A 19865-nucleotide genomic window follows, 5' to 3' on the forward strand; every position below is an offset into this window, starting at 1 on the left:
CTGAGTGCTGTGACACCGAGGTGCCCCATAATGTCATGGATCTGTGTGCTGTAATGTTAGCGTGCCCCATAATGTCACGGATCTGAGTGCTGTGACACCGAGGTGCCCCATAATGTCATGGATCTGTGTGCTGTAATGTTAGCGTGCCCCATAATGTCACGGATCTGAGTGCTGTGACACCGAGGTGCCCCATAATGTCATGGATCTGTTGTGCTGTGACACCGGGGTGCCCTATAATGTCACAGATCTCTGTGCTATGACACCGGGGTGCCCCATAGTGTCACGGACATGCGTGCTGTGACACCGGGATGCCCCATAATGTTACGGATCTGTGAGCTGTGACATCTGTGTGCCCCATAGTGTCACGGACATGCATGCTGTGACACCGGGATGCCCCATAATGTAACGGTCCTGTGTGCTGTGACATCTGTGTGCCCCATAATGTCACAGATCTGTTGTGCTGTGACACCGGGGTGCCCCATAATGTCGTGGATCTGTTGTGCTGTGACTCCGGGGTGCCCCATAGTGTCACGAACCTGTGTGCTGTTACACCGGGGTGCCTCATAATGTTACAGACCTGTGTGCTGTGACATCTGTGTGCCCCATAATGTCACGGATCTGTGTGCTGTGACATCTGTGTGCCCCATAATGTCACGGATCTGTGTGCTGTGACATCTTTGTGCCCCATAATGTCACGGATCTGTGTGCTGTGACATCTGCGTGCCCCATAATGTCACGGATCTGTCTGAGCCAGCTGGTAATGACTTAACTATGGCACCACTTTGTGTGATGTTGTAATGACTAAAAAAAGAAGACTTTGCCCTCAGCCTGCCCTTCACTCTTGCATGAGCAGGACAGTGGTGGGAACAGATGTTGCCATATCCTCCACTTTTTGCACAATGTGTATGTGCCTGGCTAGTCCAATAACGCAGGCCATGGCCCAACAGTTGGTAGCCACCTTCTAAGCAGCTTTATTACACCCGGCAATGGTTGAATGGTAACTCTACTTTATTGGGGCCAAATTAGTTTTTATGACTTAGAAAACAGTAGCACAGGAAGGAGAAGAAGCTGGAGACCAGATCATTATTTTGGCAGAACTCGTGGAAAGTTTGAACTCCTGTCTTGAAATTTAGAACTGAGGGTTTTTATGTTAAGGTGGTCTTCATTGCATCTAATAGCAATGTGCATTTATAATGACAAGTGACCAATGTCAATAGGATTCATTGTGGTAGATAACACCAACGTAACGATCTCTAGAGCAGCCATTACCATACTGCCATCAATGGGTATAATCTGCACCAAAAAGGTGAGTTTCCGCAGCAGATATTGGCGTGCTGTTGATTCTAAAGGACTGAAAAGCCAATTTCAGGACCTCAAAAAAATGCAGCGTGTGGTTGTGATTAATTAAAAAATTATCCACTTTAGTGGAATAGTGAAATGTTATGAATTCTTTGAGGACATGTAAAATCTGCCCCAACAGGCAACGGGTTTTGGGTTTTTTTTTTTCTGTAACATCTATGGATTCAAAAAGAAGAGAACCTATAAAGAAAGGATGGATACTTCTCATCTCTGCAGTTCTGTGACCACTAAGAAAAAAAAACTGCATGAAAGCCAACTTGTGTGAATGCAGCCTTACGCGGGATGATCTGCATCACTCTCATCTCCATGCACTTAACTCTACTTGCATACCAGGAATACATTCATGTCAAGGACACAGATTAGCATAGTCTTTTCTAGTTTGATAGATCGCCTTTTTTATTTGTTTCTTCCAACTGGTCTTCTTCATGTCGTTAGTTGCTAAGGCCGCAATGCTTTGCTTCACTGCTGTAGCTGTGACAACTTCCAAGCTGCATTGACTGCTGGTGCTATACACATTAATGTATGGCTTACAGTGTGTGTATGTAGCTGGTATGTGTTATCTGACGCTCCGTACATTCTGACATAATGATATATTGCACTGACGCCACCTGTGCTTGTATTTTGTTCACCTGAAATATCTCTAAATGCTTCTGTAGATAATTTTCTCTAATTGGCTTGTCATCTGGTTTGATGGATGATATAATCTATATAAAATAGTAAGTTTTAATAAAGGTAAAGCCGAGACGTGACCCTATTATAGTTGCATTGTAAAGCCATAGAATACTCCAATTGAGTTTTACGGGCAGTAATAAAGCACCCATACATGTCCATGAGTCATTTCTGAACCACCATATGCCCCGGATTTCACAAAGAGGATGGAAAATTTTATGAATCCTTCAGAAAAACAAAAGGATGGCTTATTCCATTAGATCCAGTAATGTACAGGCATTATCATGCTTTAGTATTTCTTCTTGGGGAGTCTAACCCCATATCACGGCACTGTTCTAGAGCATTAAATGGCGGACAGGAGGGTCGATGGATGGAGCTCTGTTTTCTTGTATATAGTGATCAAAAATAGAAATCAATTTTCACTTTTGACCCCAAAATGGATCATCATGTGGAGTGCTGTTAGATCACAGCCCCAAAACTTGAGTAATGAAAGGCTTTGTTCACATGGAGTTGAGGTGTTCGAAAATTAGTTTTGCAAGTGGAGACTGCTTCAGGACTCGCTCCGTTTTTAGGTTATGAGCAAATTGTCTTTTTCAGGCAGGCCCGCTTGGAAACCCGCCTGAAAAAAGTATCCTAGAAAAAGCTAAAAAGACTGAACATTTGTATTTTATACACAACTTGCTTTTCATGTGTTAAGTCTTTAGAATGTCTTTTCGAAAGACGCCAAGCGGATAAAAAAAACGACCTGACCAATCTTCTGGGGTCTTCCGTTTGAAAAACGGCACAAAATAAATGAAGACGTCTATGGGGGAGCCCAAAAAGACAGACGGTAGACTCCAGGTAGAGTCCGAGCATGAACTGCTAATGCGCGGAATGGCTGCGGGTCTTCCAACTGGACCATGACCTCTTTATATATTTTTATCAGGCAATCACACTCGGATTGGGAAACCCGCGGCCAGTGCATGCATTGCGGTTTGAGATCAGACCGATTTCCACAGATGTTTGCATGAGCCCTAAGTGTCTGTGCTTTTTCCACTGAGGCAGACCCATGAGATTTTCAAGCACAAACCATTTCAGAAAGCGCCAGGTTTTTATAGCATCTTTTCTACGGTCATTTTACGGATATTTTTTTAATGCCATTCAAAAATTAAGAAACCATTATCGTTTTTCTTTAGCAGTAATACTGGCAAAATGTTCAAAAAGGCACCTGGGTGTCTTCGGGACATCTGTTGAGATTTCAAATTGACTTCTATTATATGACAGAGAGCGTCTTTTGAGAGGAAAATGTCTGTGCAGATAAGACACTGGAAGGAGAGAACAGCAAATCGTTTTTACATAGAAATGCATCTGCTCACTCTGTTGAGTGTTTAGTTAGCGCTTTTTCAGGTAGTTTTCGAAATTGACCCGCCTGGAAAAGATGTTGTGTGTGCATACCTTTTTGAGTTTTTGGGGGATTTTTTTTCTTCCTAAGGCCTTATTTAAATTTTTCTCATACAAAATGCGATCTGTGTTTTTCTCAGATACCACTCTAAAGCCCCCGTTACACATAACGATGTCCCAGCGATCCCACCAACGATCCGACATGGATGGGATCGCTGGGACATCGTTAGGCTGATCGCTGGTGAGCTGTCACTTAGACAGCCCCTCCAGCGATCAGGACCAGCGAACAAGCTGGTTTCTAATGTAAACATCGGGTATCCAGGAGCCACGGCTCTTGGATACCTGCTGTTTACCTTGGAAACCAGCGTCCAGCGTCGCTGATCGCTGGTCTCTCGCTGCCACACGCAGCGATGCGTGCTGGCCAGCGGGAGACCAGAGATCAAAAAATGGCCCATGCCGATCGAGCACGATCAGTGATACCCGGCAGGGGGCCCCATCACACACAGTGATCTCGCTGGCGCGTCACGGAATCAGCGATCTCGCTAGCGAGATCGCTGTGGGTGATGAGGCCTTTACATACTGTATGATGGTCTATATGGGGTAGGTCATATGTCCCATTTTTGTTTTCTCAGACTGAGTGGTCAGCACAAAGTAGGGTGTCTTGTCCGATGTTGTTCGCCAATGGAAGTCTATGGGTCCATGAAAAAAATCGGACACCACTCATATACTAACCATGTGCTGTCCGTATTTCACTATTTGATAGAAGACGTGTGAGAAGCCTCCATTTTTTGTTATTTGTTTTTTTTATATGAAAAAGAGTGGTATTGGAAGAAGTTTATTTTTCCTGGAGCAATTTTTGCAGACGTTTCATTTGACAATACCTAGCTTGGAGTAGATTCCAAAAAGATCCGCTTCAAAGAAAGGACAGCTACTTTTTTTTCCCAGTTTTTTAAATCAAAACTTCTCCGGAGAAGAAAAATACCAAAAAAAACCCTCATCTTATTAACATCAAAGTGGATTTCCCACAGAATACGAAGAGTTTTCCAAACATTTTTGAGGAAGACTTTGGAGATGATCCACTCCCCAAAACTCTGTATGAATATAGCTTTGTACTACCTTCACAACATGATATAAACAGTTATAGTCTAAAAATCCCTTTTCAAGTGTGAATCTGCTGAAACTGAGTATGATGGTAAGATACCCGTCAGGGCGATGCTTCTTCAGTTATGATCGGGTTATTAGTCATGCGCTCATTTCGACTATTTAATGTAGATTGCGGCCGATCACCTTTCGTGTATTTGTAAACAGGGCAGGACCTGCCTATAAAGCCCTTGTTTTTCTTCACACCCTCTGAACAAACACCTCCACCCGCTGCTGCTGTATGAGATGAGTGCAGCTGCTCATGAATATTGCTCAGTCTCTGTGCTTTCTTCCCTGCTAAGCCAGAAGAGCTGTTTCCTTTTCTTTGTTTCAAGGCTGGAGTTTGCGTCATACATTCCAAATGGCATATGTGTGCTCTTTCCTGTTTCAGATCATGGGTCCTGACCAAACCTCTGTCACTGCCCCAGCAACTCCCAGTCCCCACCCTAGGATCCAACATCTCACCAGTGCTTAACCCTTTGTCCATACCCAGCGAGACTTGGGACTTTAAAAGGACAAGTTTTGGAGATATGACCAAATGCAACTTCTGAATGTGGTCTTGATGTTCTCCTCGTCTCTACGTTGATTTTTCTTCAACATTCCGAAACATATTGACTCTTAAGCTTGAGATGGCGATATTAGATTGTTAGTCCCAATGGTGGATGGAAATGGATAGTTAGGATATTTTTACAATGCTGTGGATTATGTCGGTGCAATGTAAGCAGCTGGAAGAAATGACCCACGATGAATACTGCTGTCATTATAGTCATGACATTGATAAGGGTGGACACCATTACTGTTGTGTGAACAGACTTCTACACCTGCAAGAGATGGATGAACTCTCAATCAGCACGCCAACACCCCCATACACATGCATACTCAACAAAAGGACTGGACAATGAAACCCAACATGTTCAATCAATAGTCTGTCAGGGGCGAGTTTGGAGACTACTAATCACATTAGACTAGTCTAGCCGAAATCATCAGGTTTGGACCATTTTGAGCTAATGTGAATCTGGGCCTATTTATGTCCTGTGACGGTCACTGATCAGGAGTATGGTTGTGATCCACGTCCGTTGACTGGTATTACTACACCATAGTTTCATTTACCTGGCCCAGTAATTATTTTAACTGTTAAGATGCCATTAGACAGGGCGATATCGGACCATTAGCAAGTGATAATTAATCAACTACAAGTCCTCCTTCTTTCTGTCACCATTCAACATCATATTATAAGCAGCATGTCCCCAGTATACTCGTGGAAATATGTTGCCGATAATGGTGAATATAATGCCGATATAAACTATCTCATCACCTAATGAATAAGAGTTTTGATTGATCCTACTGTTCAACGAGACGACAACCTGGGACACTCGCAGGTATGGACTGGGACTAAAATTCAGCCCTGGCATTTGAAGTCACACAGGCCCATGCTGTCCCCGTCCCCAAGAACCAGATGGAATATATTACTAATATTACCCTGGATGGAGGAAAGCAAGATTTACTACAAGACCTATATTTCTAATGATACCCGTGGCCTGCTGGGGTAAGTGCTAATCAACTATCTACAAGTCATTCCTTCTGTCACCATTCAACATGATATTATAAGCAGCCAGTCAGCGACTCTGCTCTGTCAAAAGTTTTAACAGTATGGGTGTCTTGAGAACACCGGTTCTGTTAACAACATAGCAGACAAGGCAGTCCACGATCAGACAGGCCCTTCTGGCATTTGCCAGATAGCCAGTCCGGCCCTGGACACTTGGATGATTATCGACTTGTCTAAGTGGATCTTTAGAGAATCAATTTTGTTGATGATAAACCATGGTTTTATCTCATTATGATTTTTTTGCTAAAATGTAGATTGGATCTAACAGGAATATAAAGAATTGGCTACTAGGCCAATCTATCAATCTGTATTTCACAGTCCCAGTATGGATCGAGTTGGAAATCCTAGCCACATATCTGCTGACCATGGTCTTTCCTGGGACCATGAATCTGGTCTTAGAAGCAGTTCTTGATGATACTGTGACGGATATGTAAGATATTAGGGAATTGCATTATCAACATTTCTTATACATAATGGTACGTGTTTGTTATAGGCCGTCTTCCTTTACCCACTGCAGAAATAAAATTTCTGTCCTGTTTTTGTAAAACTTGCCATATGTATAAATGTGGTAGTAACATGGTGATATGTAGTGATTTATTACAGAATTGCCGAGAACACAATTTCCTCATTTAACAAGTAGGGCACAATAATCGAGCTGTTATAAAGATATGGTTTTGTTGTGTTATACCACAATGTAATCCCACTTCGAAACAGCTTTTAGGATGTAACAAAAATGTAGATTCGTTTTAGTTTCATGCCCTAACAAATAAGAAAAGAAATTAATTTTATGGGCTACAGTATACTTGTCAATTATTAGGGTGTTACAAGACAAATGGCGGAGATGAGCATCCAGGCGGCTCAGCCAGCCTATATATTGCTGTTCAGATCTGTAGGCAGGATACGATGATGCTAATGGATGTCATTGAATGAGCATTGTGTAATGTCTATGGGGGACATGACGGCACAATGATTTCTGTATACCGTAACTATGGCATAAATAGTCCGCTACTGGCCCATACAGAACATTTGTTCTCATGGACATGCATTTGCATGCAGCGACCTTGCTGTATTATTTTTTTGTTGTAGTTGTTGCAACAATAGCAAAAAATTAACTGCTTTTCCGCCACTTTCCAAAATCATGGAAAAAAGGTTGTGCTGGAAAAAAAAGGCAAAATGACCACAAGGTGTGAACGCACCCTTAAGGGGGTTTCACACATAGCGATATCACTCGAGCGTGACCGATATTGTGACGCAACAGCGATATCGCTAAGTGTGAAATGTAGCGGCGACCGGACCCCCCGCTGGCTATCGCTGATCGAGCTAGAATGAGCAGGTCCATTTTTCCATCATTGGCGTCCCGCTGGCCAGCACTCATCGCTGTGTTTGAAGCTTAAAAACGACGAGCGACGTCGTTAGCGACACAGAGCTCAGCGATACAGGTCTGAATCGGTAACAATTAAGTTGTGTGAAATGTACTCAACGACCAACGAGGTTGTTATGCAGATCGCTGATCTGTCTTGCGTCGTTGATGAGATTGGACTGTTTGAAAGCTATCTAGCGATCATGTAACGACGCACCAGCGATCTTTGCCTGGTCGGATCGTTATCATCGCTGGTGCGTCGCTATGTGTGAAGGGGCCTTTAGAGTGGGTTTAGACATGATTTTGTTGTACAGTTGCCACACTCATTGTGCGCCAAGACTTGGCTAAGTTCTTAAGAGATTAGTTTGTAAAAGAAAGCTTTGCACAGTACTTCCCCTCTCTTTAGGATATGAACTCAATTTTGGTCCTAAGTGGTTCCTCACTTCTCATTTTTATCTAATTGTGCCTTTGGCTTAAAAGTGTCCAGTTTGAATCTAGCCCTATGGATCCTGCAGGTTAATATTGATTGTAGTTGGGAGATTTGTAAATTTCCCCTCGATTAGCTTTATACAGAAGTCCCCATGGAACTTTACAGGTACGTGTGTAAATGTCATATATCGGGGGAGATCCTACCAGTGTGACATAAGAATTCGGCATGAAACTATGACTTATTACTCACAAATATCATGAAAAACAAACATCTGAGAGACGTGCAATGAAACAAGGAAATTGACACATGTAATAATCGAGGACATTGTCAGAAACTGCACATTCAGTGGAAACGAGATCACAACACAGGACTTTCCCTGGAAACTATGGACTGTCGACCGGGTGTAGAGTAGACGTGAGATTTCTAAATCTCCAGCTCCATCACCTTCTTCTGTATGATTTCTCATTCAGAATGTTCCACCAGCCCGGAAATCTTCACTTTCTCCAAGTCTGATCACATTTCCAGGTCACTGGTATTTGGCCGCACTTCTCATTGACTATAGCCCGGCACACAGTTGGGACATCCTTAGTTATTGTGTTCTGCAGTCCTGCCATGTTCTTACTGGTGATCTGATAAAAGCCAATGAAAGTATTAGAATAAGGAAAGTGAACATTTAGTCGAAACACATTCTGTGGGTGTCCGCACCAAAATACCCAATAACAATCTGCACTCATAATTGCGTTTTTGCTTTTTTTTTTTACATTTTTCCCTTTTTTATGTATTTAACACTTTTTATGAATTTTTTTGTTTTGTTTTTTTTTATAAATTTTGTGCAAAAACGCTAGGATTTTGCACTTAAAAATGCAACGGCATTTTTGACATGCAATTTTTTTCAGGCTCCCCAATGAAGTCTATAGGGGGAAAAAATGCACCAAAAGGCCCAGTTCAACAGCATTGATATGACTTTTTATGAAATCACATCCACTTTGCATTAACTGTTAAATGCAGCAGCTTTTCTGTATTATTAAAATGCAATGCTTTCGCTAAGTGGATAATGGCCTTAGACGCTGATTTAACAATCTCCATCCATAGTGGTCGGTTTGTTAAAGAGGTACTAAACCCACGGTTTTCTCCGTTTTGTTTGCATTGAGTGCAGTCTATGGTTCCTGATTTATCAGCATTTATTTTGAATTAGGAGAACATAATGGATTATTTCACTTTGAAATAACTGAACATCATTTTCCAAAATCCAATTTTTCAACCTGTATTGTCTATAGGGCATATGGCCACCACAGGAGGGGATCTGCCCGTGACCTTAAGCTCTAAAAAAGAACTGGAAGTTGCATTTGAGTGGTTGCAATGTAACGCTAGAATACATGAAACTAGAAATAAAACTGTTTTTTAACTTATCAGTCACATTACAGATCGCCAGACTCGCACTTTCCCTTAGACCAAACGTTCCAGCCCTCACCCAGGATTAATGGCAACACTCCCCGTGGACCACACTGTGCCAAGTCTGCCGCACTAAATAAACTCTCGGCTCTTTCTTTTATCATAAAATATACAAGAAGACATTGCTTGTAGGTCAACAGCGCACGCTATGTAAACCCTGCCATTAACCACCACGAAAAACCATTTGTATCCAACCTACATTTACTAAAAATAGAAGCCTAAGGCTAAGTTCACACGTACCGGAATTCTCGCGGAAATTACCGCGAGAATTCCGGAATTCCAGTCCGCGGGAAAATCGCATTTTAAATTCCCGCGATTTTCCCGCGGAAAAACTAGCATTTTGCAAGCGTATTTAGCTTGCAAAATGCTAGCGTTTTCCAAGCGATCTGTAGCATCGCTTGGAGAACTGATTGACAGGTTGGTCACACTCGTTAAACATAGTGTTTGACAAGTGTGACCAACTTTTTACTACTGAGGCCGCCTATGCAGCATCAGTAGTAAAAGATAGGATGTAAAAAAAAATAAAAACCGGTGTTATTCTTACCCTCCGACGTCCCGCGCAGCCGTTCCCAGTAATCCTTTGCGAAAATGCCCGCGATGGCGTCAGTTCTCACGGGATCGCGACGTCTCGCGGTAATTCGTGATGACGTCGCATGAATGACCGCGAGACTTCGCGATCCCGCGAGAACGGACGTCATCGCGAGCATTTTCGCAAAGGACTACTGGGACCGGGAGCGTGGAGAGAGGCGGGAAGGCTGCGCGGGACGTCGGAAGGTGAGAATAGCAATATTTTTTATTTTAAATTCTATTTTTTACAGGGATATGGTACCCACAGCCCGGAGGACAGTCTCCTCTCCTCCGGACCGTGGGTACCATCCGCAATTGTTCTGCTTACTTTCCGCATGGTGTGCACAGCCACATGCGGGAAATAAGCGGAACAATGCATTCCTATGGGTGGATCGCCGCGATTCCGCAAATTAATGAGCATGCTGCGGTTTTTACCGCGAAGCGATTCCGCCGCGGTAAAAACCGCAGCATTAGCACAGCATTGCGGAATCCCATAGGAATGCATGGGATGCTTATTTTTCGCGTTTTCGCGGTAAAATCGCGCGGTTAAAACCGCCGCGGAAACGCGAAAAAAATGCAACGTGTGAACTCAGCCTAATTGCTAAAACATTGTATTTGTTTGATATGAAAATTTTGTAAGTTATAAAAACTCCAGATGACCTCCCTGCTTCATTCATTATGCAGATCTCAAGTGGATTGCATTAAAGAGGTATTCCCATCTCTAAGATACTATCCCAATATATAGTAGGTGTAATCAGGCTCGGACTGGCCCATAGGGGAACAGGGGAATTCCCCGGAGGGCCCATGTGCAGACCCTGGCCCCAAACCCCACTATATGGGTATTACTTGGCATAATTCACACGATTTACTCTGTACAGAAAAAACAGCATCTCATCATTCATTAACCAAACTATCTAGTTTATTATTATAGTGTAATATTTGTATGCAAGTAAAAAGTGGGCCCCCCAAGGTCAATGTTACTGGTGGGCCCTTGGCACCCCAGTCCGGCACTGGGTGCAATAATGATAATGTTTACAAATACCTACAATTGGAAATGTAGTATACGCTCCTGATTCACTACGTCTCTTACCCCATGTGCAGGCACTGCAGTAAATTAGGTATCCATGGGTATAACCACTAACAACTAAAGGCCCCGTCACACTAAGCGACTTACCAGCAATCCCGACACCGATATCAAGATGTCAGGATCGCTAGTAAGTCGCTATGTGATCACTGGTGAGCTGTCACACAGACAGCTCCACCAGCTATCAGCACAGCGATGCCGAGCGCCCGGCATCGCTGGCCATCCCTGTAAAAAATAGAATCAAAATTAAAAATATAGTTATTCTCACCTTCCGACATCCCGTTCAGCCATCCCGCCTCTCTCCACGCTCCGGTCCCAGTGATCCTTTGCGAGAATGACCGCCAGATGTCACGGTCTCGAGGGATAACAAAGTCTCACGGTCATTCGTGCAAAGGATCACTGGGACCGGAGCGTGGAGAGAGGCAGGAAGGATGGCTGAACGGGACGTCGGAAGGTGAGAATAACTATATTTTTTATTTTTTTTATTATTTTTTACACCTGATCGCTGGTCTCCCGCCTGTCACACACACAGCGATGCGTGCTGGTCAGCGGGAGACCACCGACCAGAGAACTGGAAGGTTTCTTCCAGCGATCAGCGATACCGGCAGGGGGGCTGATCGCTGTCACACACAGCGATCTCACTGGTAAGATCGCTGTTACGTCACAAAAGTTGTGACTCAGCAGCGATCTCGCTACCGAGATCGCTTAGTGTGACGGGGCCTTAACTGTCACTATGAGTGGTCCTAATTATGGGTGCCTAAGCTACTGTAATGTCCTGCGCATGGGTATAAGAGACATAGCGAATCAGAAGAACTATACTATGTTTCTAATTGGAGGGATTTGCTAATACTATTCTTACACCTACTATATATTGGAATAGGATCTTGGGAGATGGGAATACCTAAGAGAAAATCTAACAAAAGGAAGCAGATCTACAAAGATTTTTTTTTTCTTTCGATTTTTAAATTTGATGAAAGCTGCATTCAAAAAAATCTTCCTGTCACTGAGTGACAGTTAGTGATTATGTAGTTCTATGAAGAAGGGAGAAGTTAGAGGCAGACACATTCTGCTGCAAGTTCTCCTGAAGCAACAGTTACAGTTCTGAATGTTCTAAGAACCAACTGTCATCTTCTATGTCAGGAATGTAATATCTGGATCCCAAGAATTGAGAATTTTGAAAAAATCAGTCCAGGAGGAAAAAGAAGCAGATTTCTCTGATAAGATGTAATATAAAGTTTCTTATTATCATGTATACTACTGATTTATGAAAATGAGATTTACTCTATAAACTGGCTATGCACCTTTGTTAACTTTCCACCAAATGCTCGACATCCTGACAGCTATTCTTAACAACCCCCATACACATCCATGATCCACTTGGCTGCATTCTTCATGGCGAGACTAGCGATTGTCACACACCACTAAAGGCTGCTTCTCAGCCTTCAGAAGAAAAGGATCAGACATGTTGTAATCCAACATGCCCAACCTTTCCTTATCCCAAAAACTGCCTTCAGGGGAGGGTGGGAATACCCTCATACAGATGACATGGTCAGTCTTGCAGAAATGTGTGAGTTCGGATGACATTCTTGTAATCTGTCTGTCCATCTTTAGGTTTGGGCTATCCAGCTATCCAGCAGCTTTTTTCCCAGCACCAGCACCATTAAAGTCACATTTTCAACTCTCCCAGATATCCCAAGCTAGACTCCACTGCCAGAAGGGTCAGGATTTATTTAACATTACCATTAGGGGTTGGGGCTTTATTGGGAAGCCCGGCTCACAGGCAAATGCCCCCCGAAATGCTGAAAACCTTGCACATGATGCAGTTTTTAGGTTTTCTGTAAAGTAGTTGCACAATTTTGGGCTTAAGGGGGTTTTACACATAGCGATATCGCTAGCAATATTGCTAAAGCATCGCCGATTTGGTGACGCAGCAGCGATATCGCTATGTGTGATACTTGCCTCCGACCGGCTCCCCCGCTGTCTGTCGTTGATCGTTCAGCTCCATTTCTCGTCAGGTGCTTCCTGCTGGCGCCGGCTAGCGACGCGGACGGGAGGACGTCAGGATCGCCGCGTCTGAAAGGTAAGTAACAACCGATGTATCGCTGCTGCATCGCTGAGAGATCTGCCTGTGTGGCAGCTCACTAGCGACCATTTAGCGATGCACCAGCGATCCTGACCGGGTCGTATCATTGTCGGGATCGCTGGTGCATCGCTAAATGTAAAGGGGCCTTTAGGCTGGGTACACACAGCATTTGAGCCCACTATCAGGCGCATTTGTTCTGGAGGTGTGTGCCTAACAGTGACCATACTCAGGATGGAGGCCTAGGCAATAAGTCTCCATCCATCCCAGGTACCCAATGGAAAAAAATGCATATATTTCATTGCAGTGTGGTAGGGGCCGGGATTGGGGGGTGGTCCACTGCTTACCACGTCCGGACGAGACAGGCCACAGGCACCAGGCGAAGCAAGGACAAGACAGAAGCAGAGTTCAGTTGTAACAGTTCCGGATTTTATTCGTGCTCCTGACGACCACAACCACGCACCGCAGTTCTTTACAATTCTCCGTCTCCAGGCTCGGGTACCTGCACCTTTCTTCCAGTCGAAGTAACGTTCCTTGCGGATCTTTCACTGGGGCTGTCCTAGACCAATCTACCACCAGCACTTCACCTGCCCGAGGTCGTCGTCCAATCAGTACCCCCGGGGCCTCGTCTGTCCTGCGGTCCGTCGGGTCAGGGCCACAACCGTGACTGTCTCTTTCCTGTCAGTACCCTTGCTGAGCTCTTCGCTGTTCTCCGTCTTCTGCCTAGCTCCTCCCGGGACTAGCCTGCCTGGAACCCCAACCAGTCCTATTTATTCCCTCTCTCACCGGGAATTCCCCTCCTGGGTTCCTATCTCCCCGCCCCCCATGACTAAGCGTCTCTCAAGCCCTAAAGCCCCCGTTACACATAGCAATATCGCTGTAACGTCACCGATTTTGTGACGTTATAGCGATATTGCTAGCGATATCGCTATGTCTGATACCTCCGACCGTCTCCCCCGCTGCTCATCGCTGGTCGCGTGAGAAGGTCCTGGATCATTTCTCGACGGGCGCTTCCTGTTGAACTTCCTGTGGCGCCGATGAGCGACGCGTGGACGCGGGCGGGAGGATGTCAGGATCGCCGCGTCTGACAGGTAAGTAGCGACCCCCGACCCCTGCGATGTCGCTGGTGAGATCTGCCTGTGTGGCAGCTCACTAGCGACCACTTAGCGATGCACCAGCGATCCATATCGTTGTCGGGATCGCTGGTGCATCGCTAAGTGTAATGGTACCCTAAGCTGCTGTTGAGTCCTGAACTACTTCCCCCTGCCATCTTGTGGTCATTTCTAGGTACTGCACTCTCTTGTCTGTCTTTCCCAGCTATCACCCTGCTGTCCTTGACAATCTCCATCTATAGTGCATCAACCGTTCCCTCCTACTTCCAGTCAAGTCTGTCCGTCAAGTCACCTTCCCCACACTCCCCCTTCCTTTGTCCATTGCCGTCCCGACAATCGTACTCCCTACCTACGTCATCCTGAAGCTTGTCCACAGTCTGTTGTCGGACCGGTCGTTGGGCCAAACCCGCTGCCCACGGGGGGCCGAACCAAACCGGGAGCACCATGCTCCGAGCAGCCTACTGCTACTCGCCTGCGCGCATGCCACGTGACAACTTCGTTCTGGTTGGCGAGGTCCACCCGGACTACTCTACGGTGTGTACCCCCCACTTCTCTCCCCTTCTACTACCTTCAGCTGTCCGGAACGCCAGGATCGAGGCCTGTTGCCTACCAGTTCATCACTGGCGCCCGTCCTTTTGGGGTGTCCGTGGTGTCAGGGACCTGACTGACGGACCACTGTCTGGTTCAATGTTCTTCGTCTCTTCGTCCTTCACTTAAGAGTCATGGTCGGCATCTTCGTCACATCTACCTCGTACCCGGAACCTGTTACATGCACATTTTTCTTTTTTTAACACACTACTCATTAAATCAACTTTAACATACTGTTACCTTTACTTTAATAACAACAGGAGATACTCAACTGGAGTAACCCCCTTTTTTCTTTTTTTTTCTTTGTTTTTCTTTTCCTCTTTTTTTTTTTTATTTTTCCAACACAACATTTTCTCACAACATCTTTGTTTAAAATGGAAAATAAATGCTCCCCCTCCCTTTAGCATTAGTATCTTCTCCCCCACATCCCCGCTATGTCAGGAGAAAAAGGTCAAACAATAAAAAACATTCTTTTTAACCTGGACGAAAAACTGTCCTCGTGGCCTGCACAACGGTACAGCAAAGTCCCGACAGTCCGGGCCATCTCCTGATAGCCGGTAGCAAGGGGCCCCACTGCCATGGAGCTCCCGGGATGCAGGGAGTGTCTCTAGGGGTCCTTTTTATGGGGGCTCATGGTCTTCGGGTTCAGCGATTACGGCTACCGCGTAGTAACCGCGGGGACAGTACTCCTTGTAGTACGATACCAGGTCCCCCTCCCGCAAAGCCCGGCTGTGACGGATGGAAGTCACGTTGATGTATACCTTCTGGCCGGTTGCGAGGTCCCAAATGAACCCGTATCCTTTGTCCAGATTGGTGTACGCGAGCCGCCCCGTAGATCGTGGAGCAGGTTCCAGACCTCCTACTCCCTAGCCTTTTTCTTCCGTATGACCTCCGTGACCCAGACGGAGGGTCCGGTGTAGGCCCCGGAGTCCGGTGGGCGGGACACGGCCAGGGTTGAGAGCGGGGCAGAGGCAGCCGCAGATTCCGGCAACCCAGCAACCCTGGGGCCGGGCGGCAGGCAGGGGCACCCCCAGGTCCCGGTGGATAGGCCGCAGGGCCCAACAAGCAGGCCGCGTCGAGGACGGGGCCAGAGCGGCGGCCGGCTTCAGGGGATAGGCCGCTGCTGGCAGGTGGAACTCAGCAGCGTCGGCCGTGGGCTGGTCCCGCACTGGCGTCACCGGACGTGGCGCCGCCGGGTGGGGTGGCTCGGGGATGTGGGCAGAGGCATTGCTCAGAGGCCGCAGAGCCCTCCGCAGCCGGGTCTACAGCAATGCAGGAGGCTGCGTGGTGGGGGCTGTCCGCGGAGCCACCGGCTGGGCCGGGGGACCTCTCACCTTCCCCGGCGCCGCGGCCTCCGACAGGCCACCCCGCGACTCCTCCCGCTTCCAACGATCTTCACCACGCCGGGATTGGAGGGTGGTCCACTGCTTACCACGTCCGGACGAAACAGGCACCAGGCGAAGCAAGGACAAGTCAGAGGCAGAGTTCAGTTGTAACAGTTCTGGATTTTATTCGTCGTCCTCCTGACGACCACAACCACGCACTGCAGTTCTTTACAATTCTCTGTCTCCAGGCCCGGATACCTGCACCTTTCCTCCAGTCGAAGTAACATTCCTCATGGATCTTGGTCCTAGACCAAGCTACCGCCAGCGCTTCACCTGCCCGAGGTCGTCGTCCAATCGGTACCCCTGGGGCCTCGTCTGTCCTGCGGTCCAATGGGTCAGGGCCACCCCCCTGTCTATCTCTTTCCTGTCAGTCCCCTCGCCGAGCTCTTCGTTGTTCTCCATCTTCTCCCGAGCTCCTCCCGGGACTAGCCTGCCTGGAACCCCAACCAGTCCTATTTATTCCCTCTCTCACTGGGAATTCTCCTCCTGGGTTCCTATCTCCCCGCCCCCCATGACTAAGCGTTTCTCAAGCCCTAAGCTGCTGTTGAGTCCTGAACTACTTCTCCCTGCCATCTTGTGGTCATTTCTAGGTACTGCACTCTCTTGTCTGTCTTTCCCAGCTATCACCCTGCTGTCCTTGCCAATCTCCGTCCATAGTGCACCAACCGTTCCCTCCTACTTCCAGTCAAGTCTGTCCGTCAAGTCACCTTCCCCACAGCAGCACCCCTCCAGTCTGCTGTAAAGCAGTTTGCAGATACATCCCAGGCAAAGACTGAAAGAACATACTTTCACCTCTGTCTGATGAATGGGGGGCCTATGGGAGCATTGCAGTATACAGTATGTCAGGACCCAACATATTCAGGGTGCCCTTAGTCTTCACTTGGCCAAGCCAACACATACACTGGAGGGCCGTTTCTGCGGAGGATTTACATGGGATAAACGAGGACGCTGCGACATAGGCTATAATACAGGCACGTGAAATAAACTGTAAAATGTATTCGACAACGAAGACGTCTTCAATTAGTTCCATTCTCGCCTCCGAGGTGAATGGGTTAAACAGAGCAAGTCTTCCTAGATGTGACCCTGCAACATTGTGGGAGAGGAAAGAGGAAAAGGTAACCATGTAACTGAGCAGGAAAGGAAAAATCCTGCCTGGATTCCTCAGGAAATGTCTCATACTCCCTGCTGTTTAGGCTCCACATTTGTTTTCCTAACCTGGGTGAGGCTCCTCGAGTGCTGCCCCTTCACCTCCCCTGGTGCAGACAGTGTTCATGAGGAAAGGGTATGAGGAAGTACTTTAGAGAAAGAGGAAGAATATAGATTTAGGAGCGCTGACTTTTGCAGTTTACGGCTCTATTTTTTTTTTTTTTTGCATCTAACTTTATTTTTGTGCTTTTTTTATGATGCAAGTTTGTGCTTCAGCCATGGCTGCCTGGTGGATGTTACATAAACTGACTATAGAGTGGTTATTATGGAATGTACTGTACATAAGCCGATCATAATGGGCGGATGTCTCACCCACAACAGCAGGTGAGATACATGCCCAATGTGGAGCCACTGAAACCACAAGTAGGCTGCAGTGCCAGGGGCATAAGAGCCTGGCTTGCAGATACACAGCCCACATTATCTCCACCCTTACACTTACAAATTCACTTTTTGGAATATGGCATACCAAAGCAATTCTTCAAATGGTCACTCTCTTTATTATACCAGTACTAACATATTATTTATGGGAGGAAGTGAATCTTCTCCTTACAGGAACTTATGTTGAGTTGACATAGTGCCATTTTTGACTGAACAGCACTCAACTCCCCAAGAGTCAACTCGGGAACCATCTGGCAAACAGACGTCATGCACATGCTCTTATATGCTTCAATCTGTCTACCAGTACAATATGCCTATAAAGAAGAAGAAGAAGAAAATTTTGATCTATAGGCAGAGGAAAATCTCTCATAAAGAATCGTGCAGTATGTGGCTTACTGTTAAGATTTTCTGCCTTCCACACCATAGGTCTCAAGTTTGAGTGCGGTCACAGAGTTGTTACCAAAAGAAAACCACAATTAATTACACGTATAAGGGCATCAACTGAATGGGCCCACGGGTTCCTTTGCAGTTGAGTTGGTCACTCAAAGGGTATAGCCAAAGAAATGAGCCGCAACATAAATTGGTATACGTGTGATGTGTAGGAACACGTTCACACTGTGGCCATTTCACAGGCAACTCCCCCCCCCCCCCCAAAAAAAAAAAAAAAAAGCATATACAGTGTAGTAAGTAAATAGTAATGGTACATGCAAATAACATATGGTACTTCGTTAGCGCCATTTTAATCAAAAAAGCGTAAAAGCCATCCCACCACGACAAGGTGCACCCAATCGGGATGGTCCTATCTGTTATTAAAACCCCGCCTGGTGTCAGGCGACCTCAATATGGATAAGGGCAGAGCCGGACACGGGTTCGACTGTTCTGACACCTGCCCATGGGAAGCAATGGTTTGTTGCTTACCCGTTTCTCTGTATTTCGCCATGTTGTACAACGACCCGGACAACAAATATGACTGTGCTTTTGTCGGATCCACTGACACACCTTGCTTCACATGCCATATTTCCTTTTAAATGTGCTTTGTACCTTTTGATTAGGATTAGCTAATCTCTTGCCGGACTGTTCTTTTTTCCTTTTAAACTACTTAAGAATTGTGCAATAGTTGTGAAAAAAATCTGTGAAATATTAACCAGTGATACAGCGCTAGTCAACATGACCTGATGCTTCCGTGAGTGTCTCTGTGCAGCCTCCCTGTCTCTAAACATCTGGGAAGATTAATATGGAGGGTGTTTTTGTTTCATAGCTGTTTTCTCATGGAAGTGATCCCAATGATCCTGCAGGCATTGCAGCATAAGTGGGAATTTGTAAAGGAACAGTCTCACATTTTACACACGATTGTAGATGGGGAAACAGAGAGCAGAAGAAGGAATGATGGACAGTGTGTGACACTGTGGACTATTTTTATAGGATGGAACATTTGGCAAAATTCTACTCCTATTCTTGAAAGCGCTAAGGGTGCTTTCAGATTGCATTTCTACACCCGTTCAGTGGGCCTGTCAGAGTTTACGTCTGAACTTCCCCCCCCCCCGCAAAACGGGGTTCGGATTTATGCGCCAATGAGACCATAGACTGTAATGATGATGGCAAAGCGAACATGTGCTCTGACGTGCACCATTTTAGGAAGTGTACACCTACAGGAGTCGGACACTTAAGGCCCCTTTACATTTAGCGATGCACCAGCGATCCCGACCACGATACGACCAGGTCAGGATCGCTGGTGCATTGCTAAATGGTCGCTAGTGAGCTGCCACACAGGCAGATCTCACCAGCGACGCAGCAGCGGTCGTTACTTACCTTTCAGACGCGGCGATGATGACGTCCTCCACCTGCGTCCACGCGTCGCTCGTCGGCGCCAGCAGGAAGTATCACATGTAGCGATATCGCTAGCAATATCGCTGCTGCATCACAAAATCGGAGACGCTTTAGCGATATCGCTATGTGTAAAGCCCCCTTTAGACGCAGCCTACTACGTTTGAGTGTTCACCTCCAGTAGTCGTACACTCCCAAAATGATGCACATTAGAGCGCATGTTCTCTCTGACATCACCATTTTCG

General features: G+C 46.1%; 1 protein-coding gene and 1 long non-coding RNA gene across 5 annotated transcripts in view; one reads left to right on the forward strand and one right to left on the reverse strand.

Annotated features, from left to right (window-relative positions):
• KLF3 (KLF transcription factor 3) overlaps window positions 1–19865 on the forward strand; it is a 107250-nt gene that overhangs the window by 34077 nt on the left and 53308 nt on the right. Inside the window, exon 1 of one of the 4 annotated variants that reach the window (XM_073562992.1) lies at window positions 4607–6094. The exons of the other annotated variants lie outside the window; for them this stretch is intronic. Coding sequence (XP_073419093.1) covers window positions 5979–6094 — 116 coding nt within the window. The 5' untranslated portion in view covers window positions 4607–5978. Of the gene's footprint in view, window positions 1–4606; window positions 6095–19865 lie in introns of those variants that run through there. 4 annotated transcript variants of the gene reach the window in all.
• Window positions 8231–18870, reverse strand: LOC141075846 (uncharacterized). Its single transcript, XR_012227347.1, has 2 exons — window positions 18715–18870; window positions 8231–8573 (listed from the first exon to the last, which is right to left on the reverse strand). It is a non-coding gene; the product is annotated as an uncharacterized lncRNA (long non-coding RNA).

The sequence above is a fragment of the Dendrobates tinctorius genome, unplaced genomic scaffold (genome assembly GCF_039654945.1).
Source record: "Dendrobates tinctorius isolate UK_male_01 unplaced genomic scaffold, ASM3965494v1 ptg000376l, whole genome shotgun sequence".
Classification (NCBI taxonomy): domain Eukaryota; kingdom Metazoa; phylum Chordata; class Amphibia; order Anura; family Dendrobatidae; genus Dendrobates; species Dendrobates tinctorius.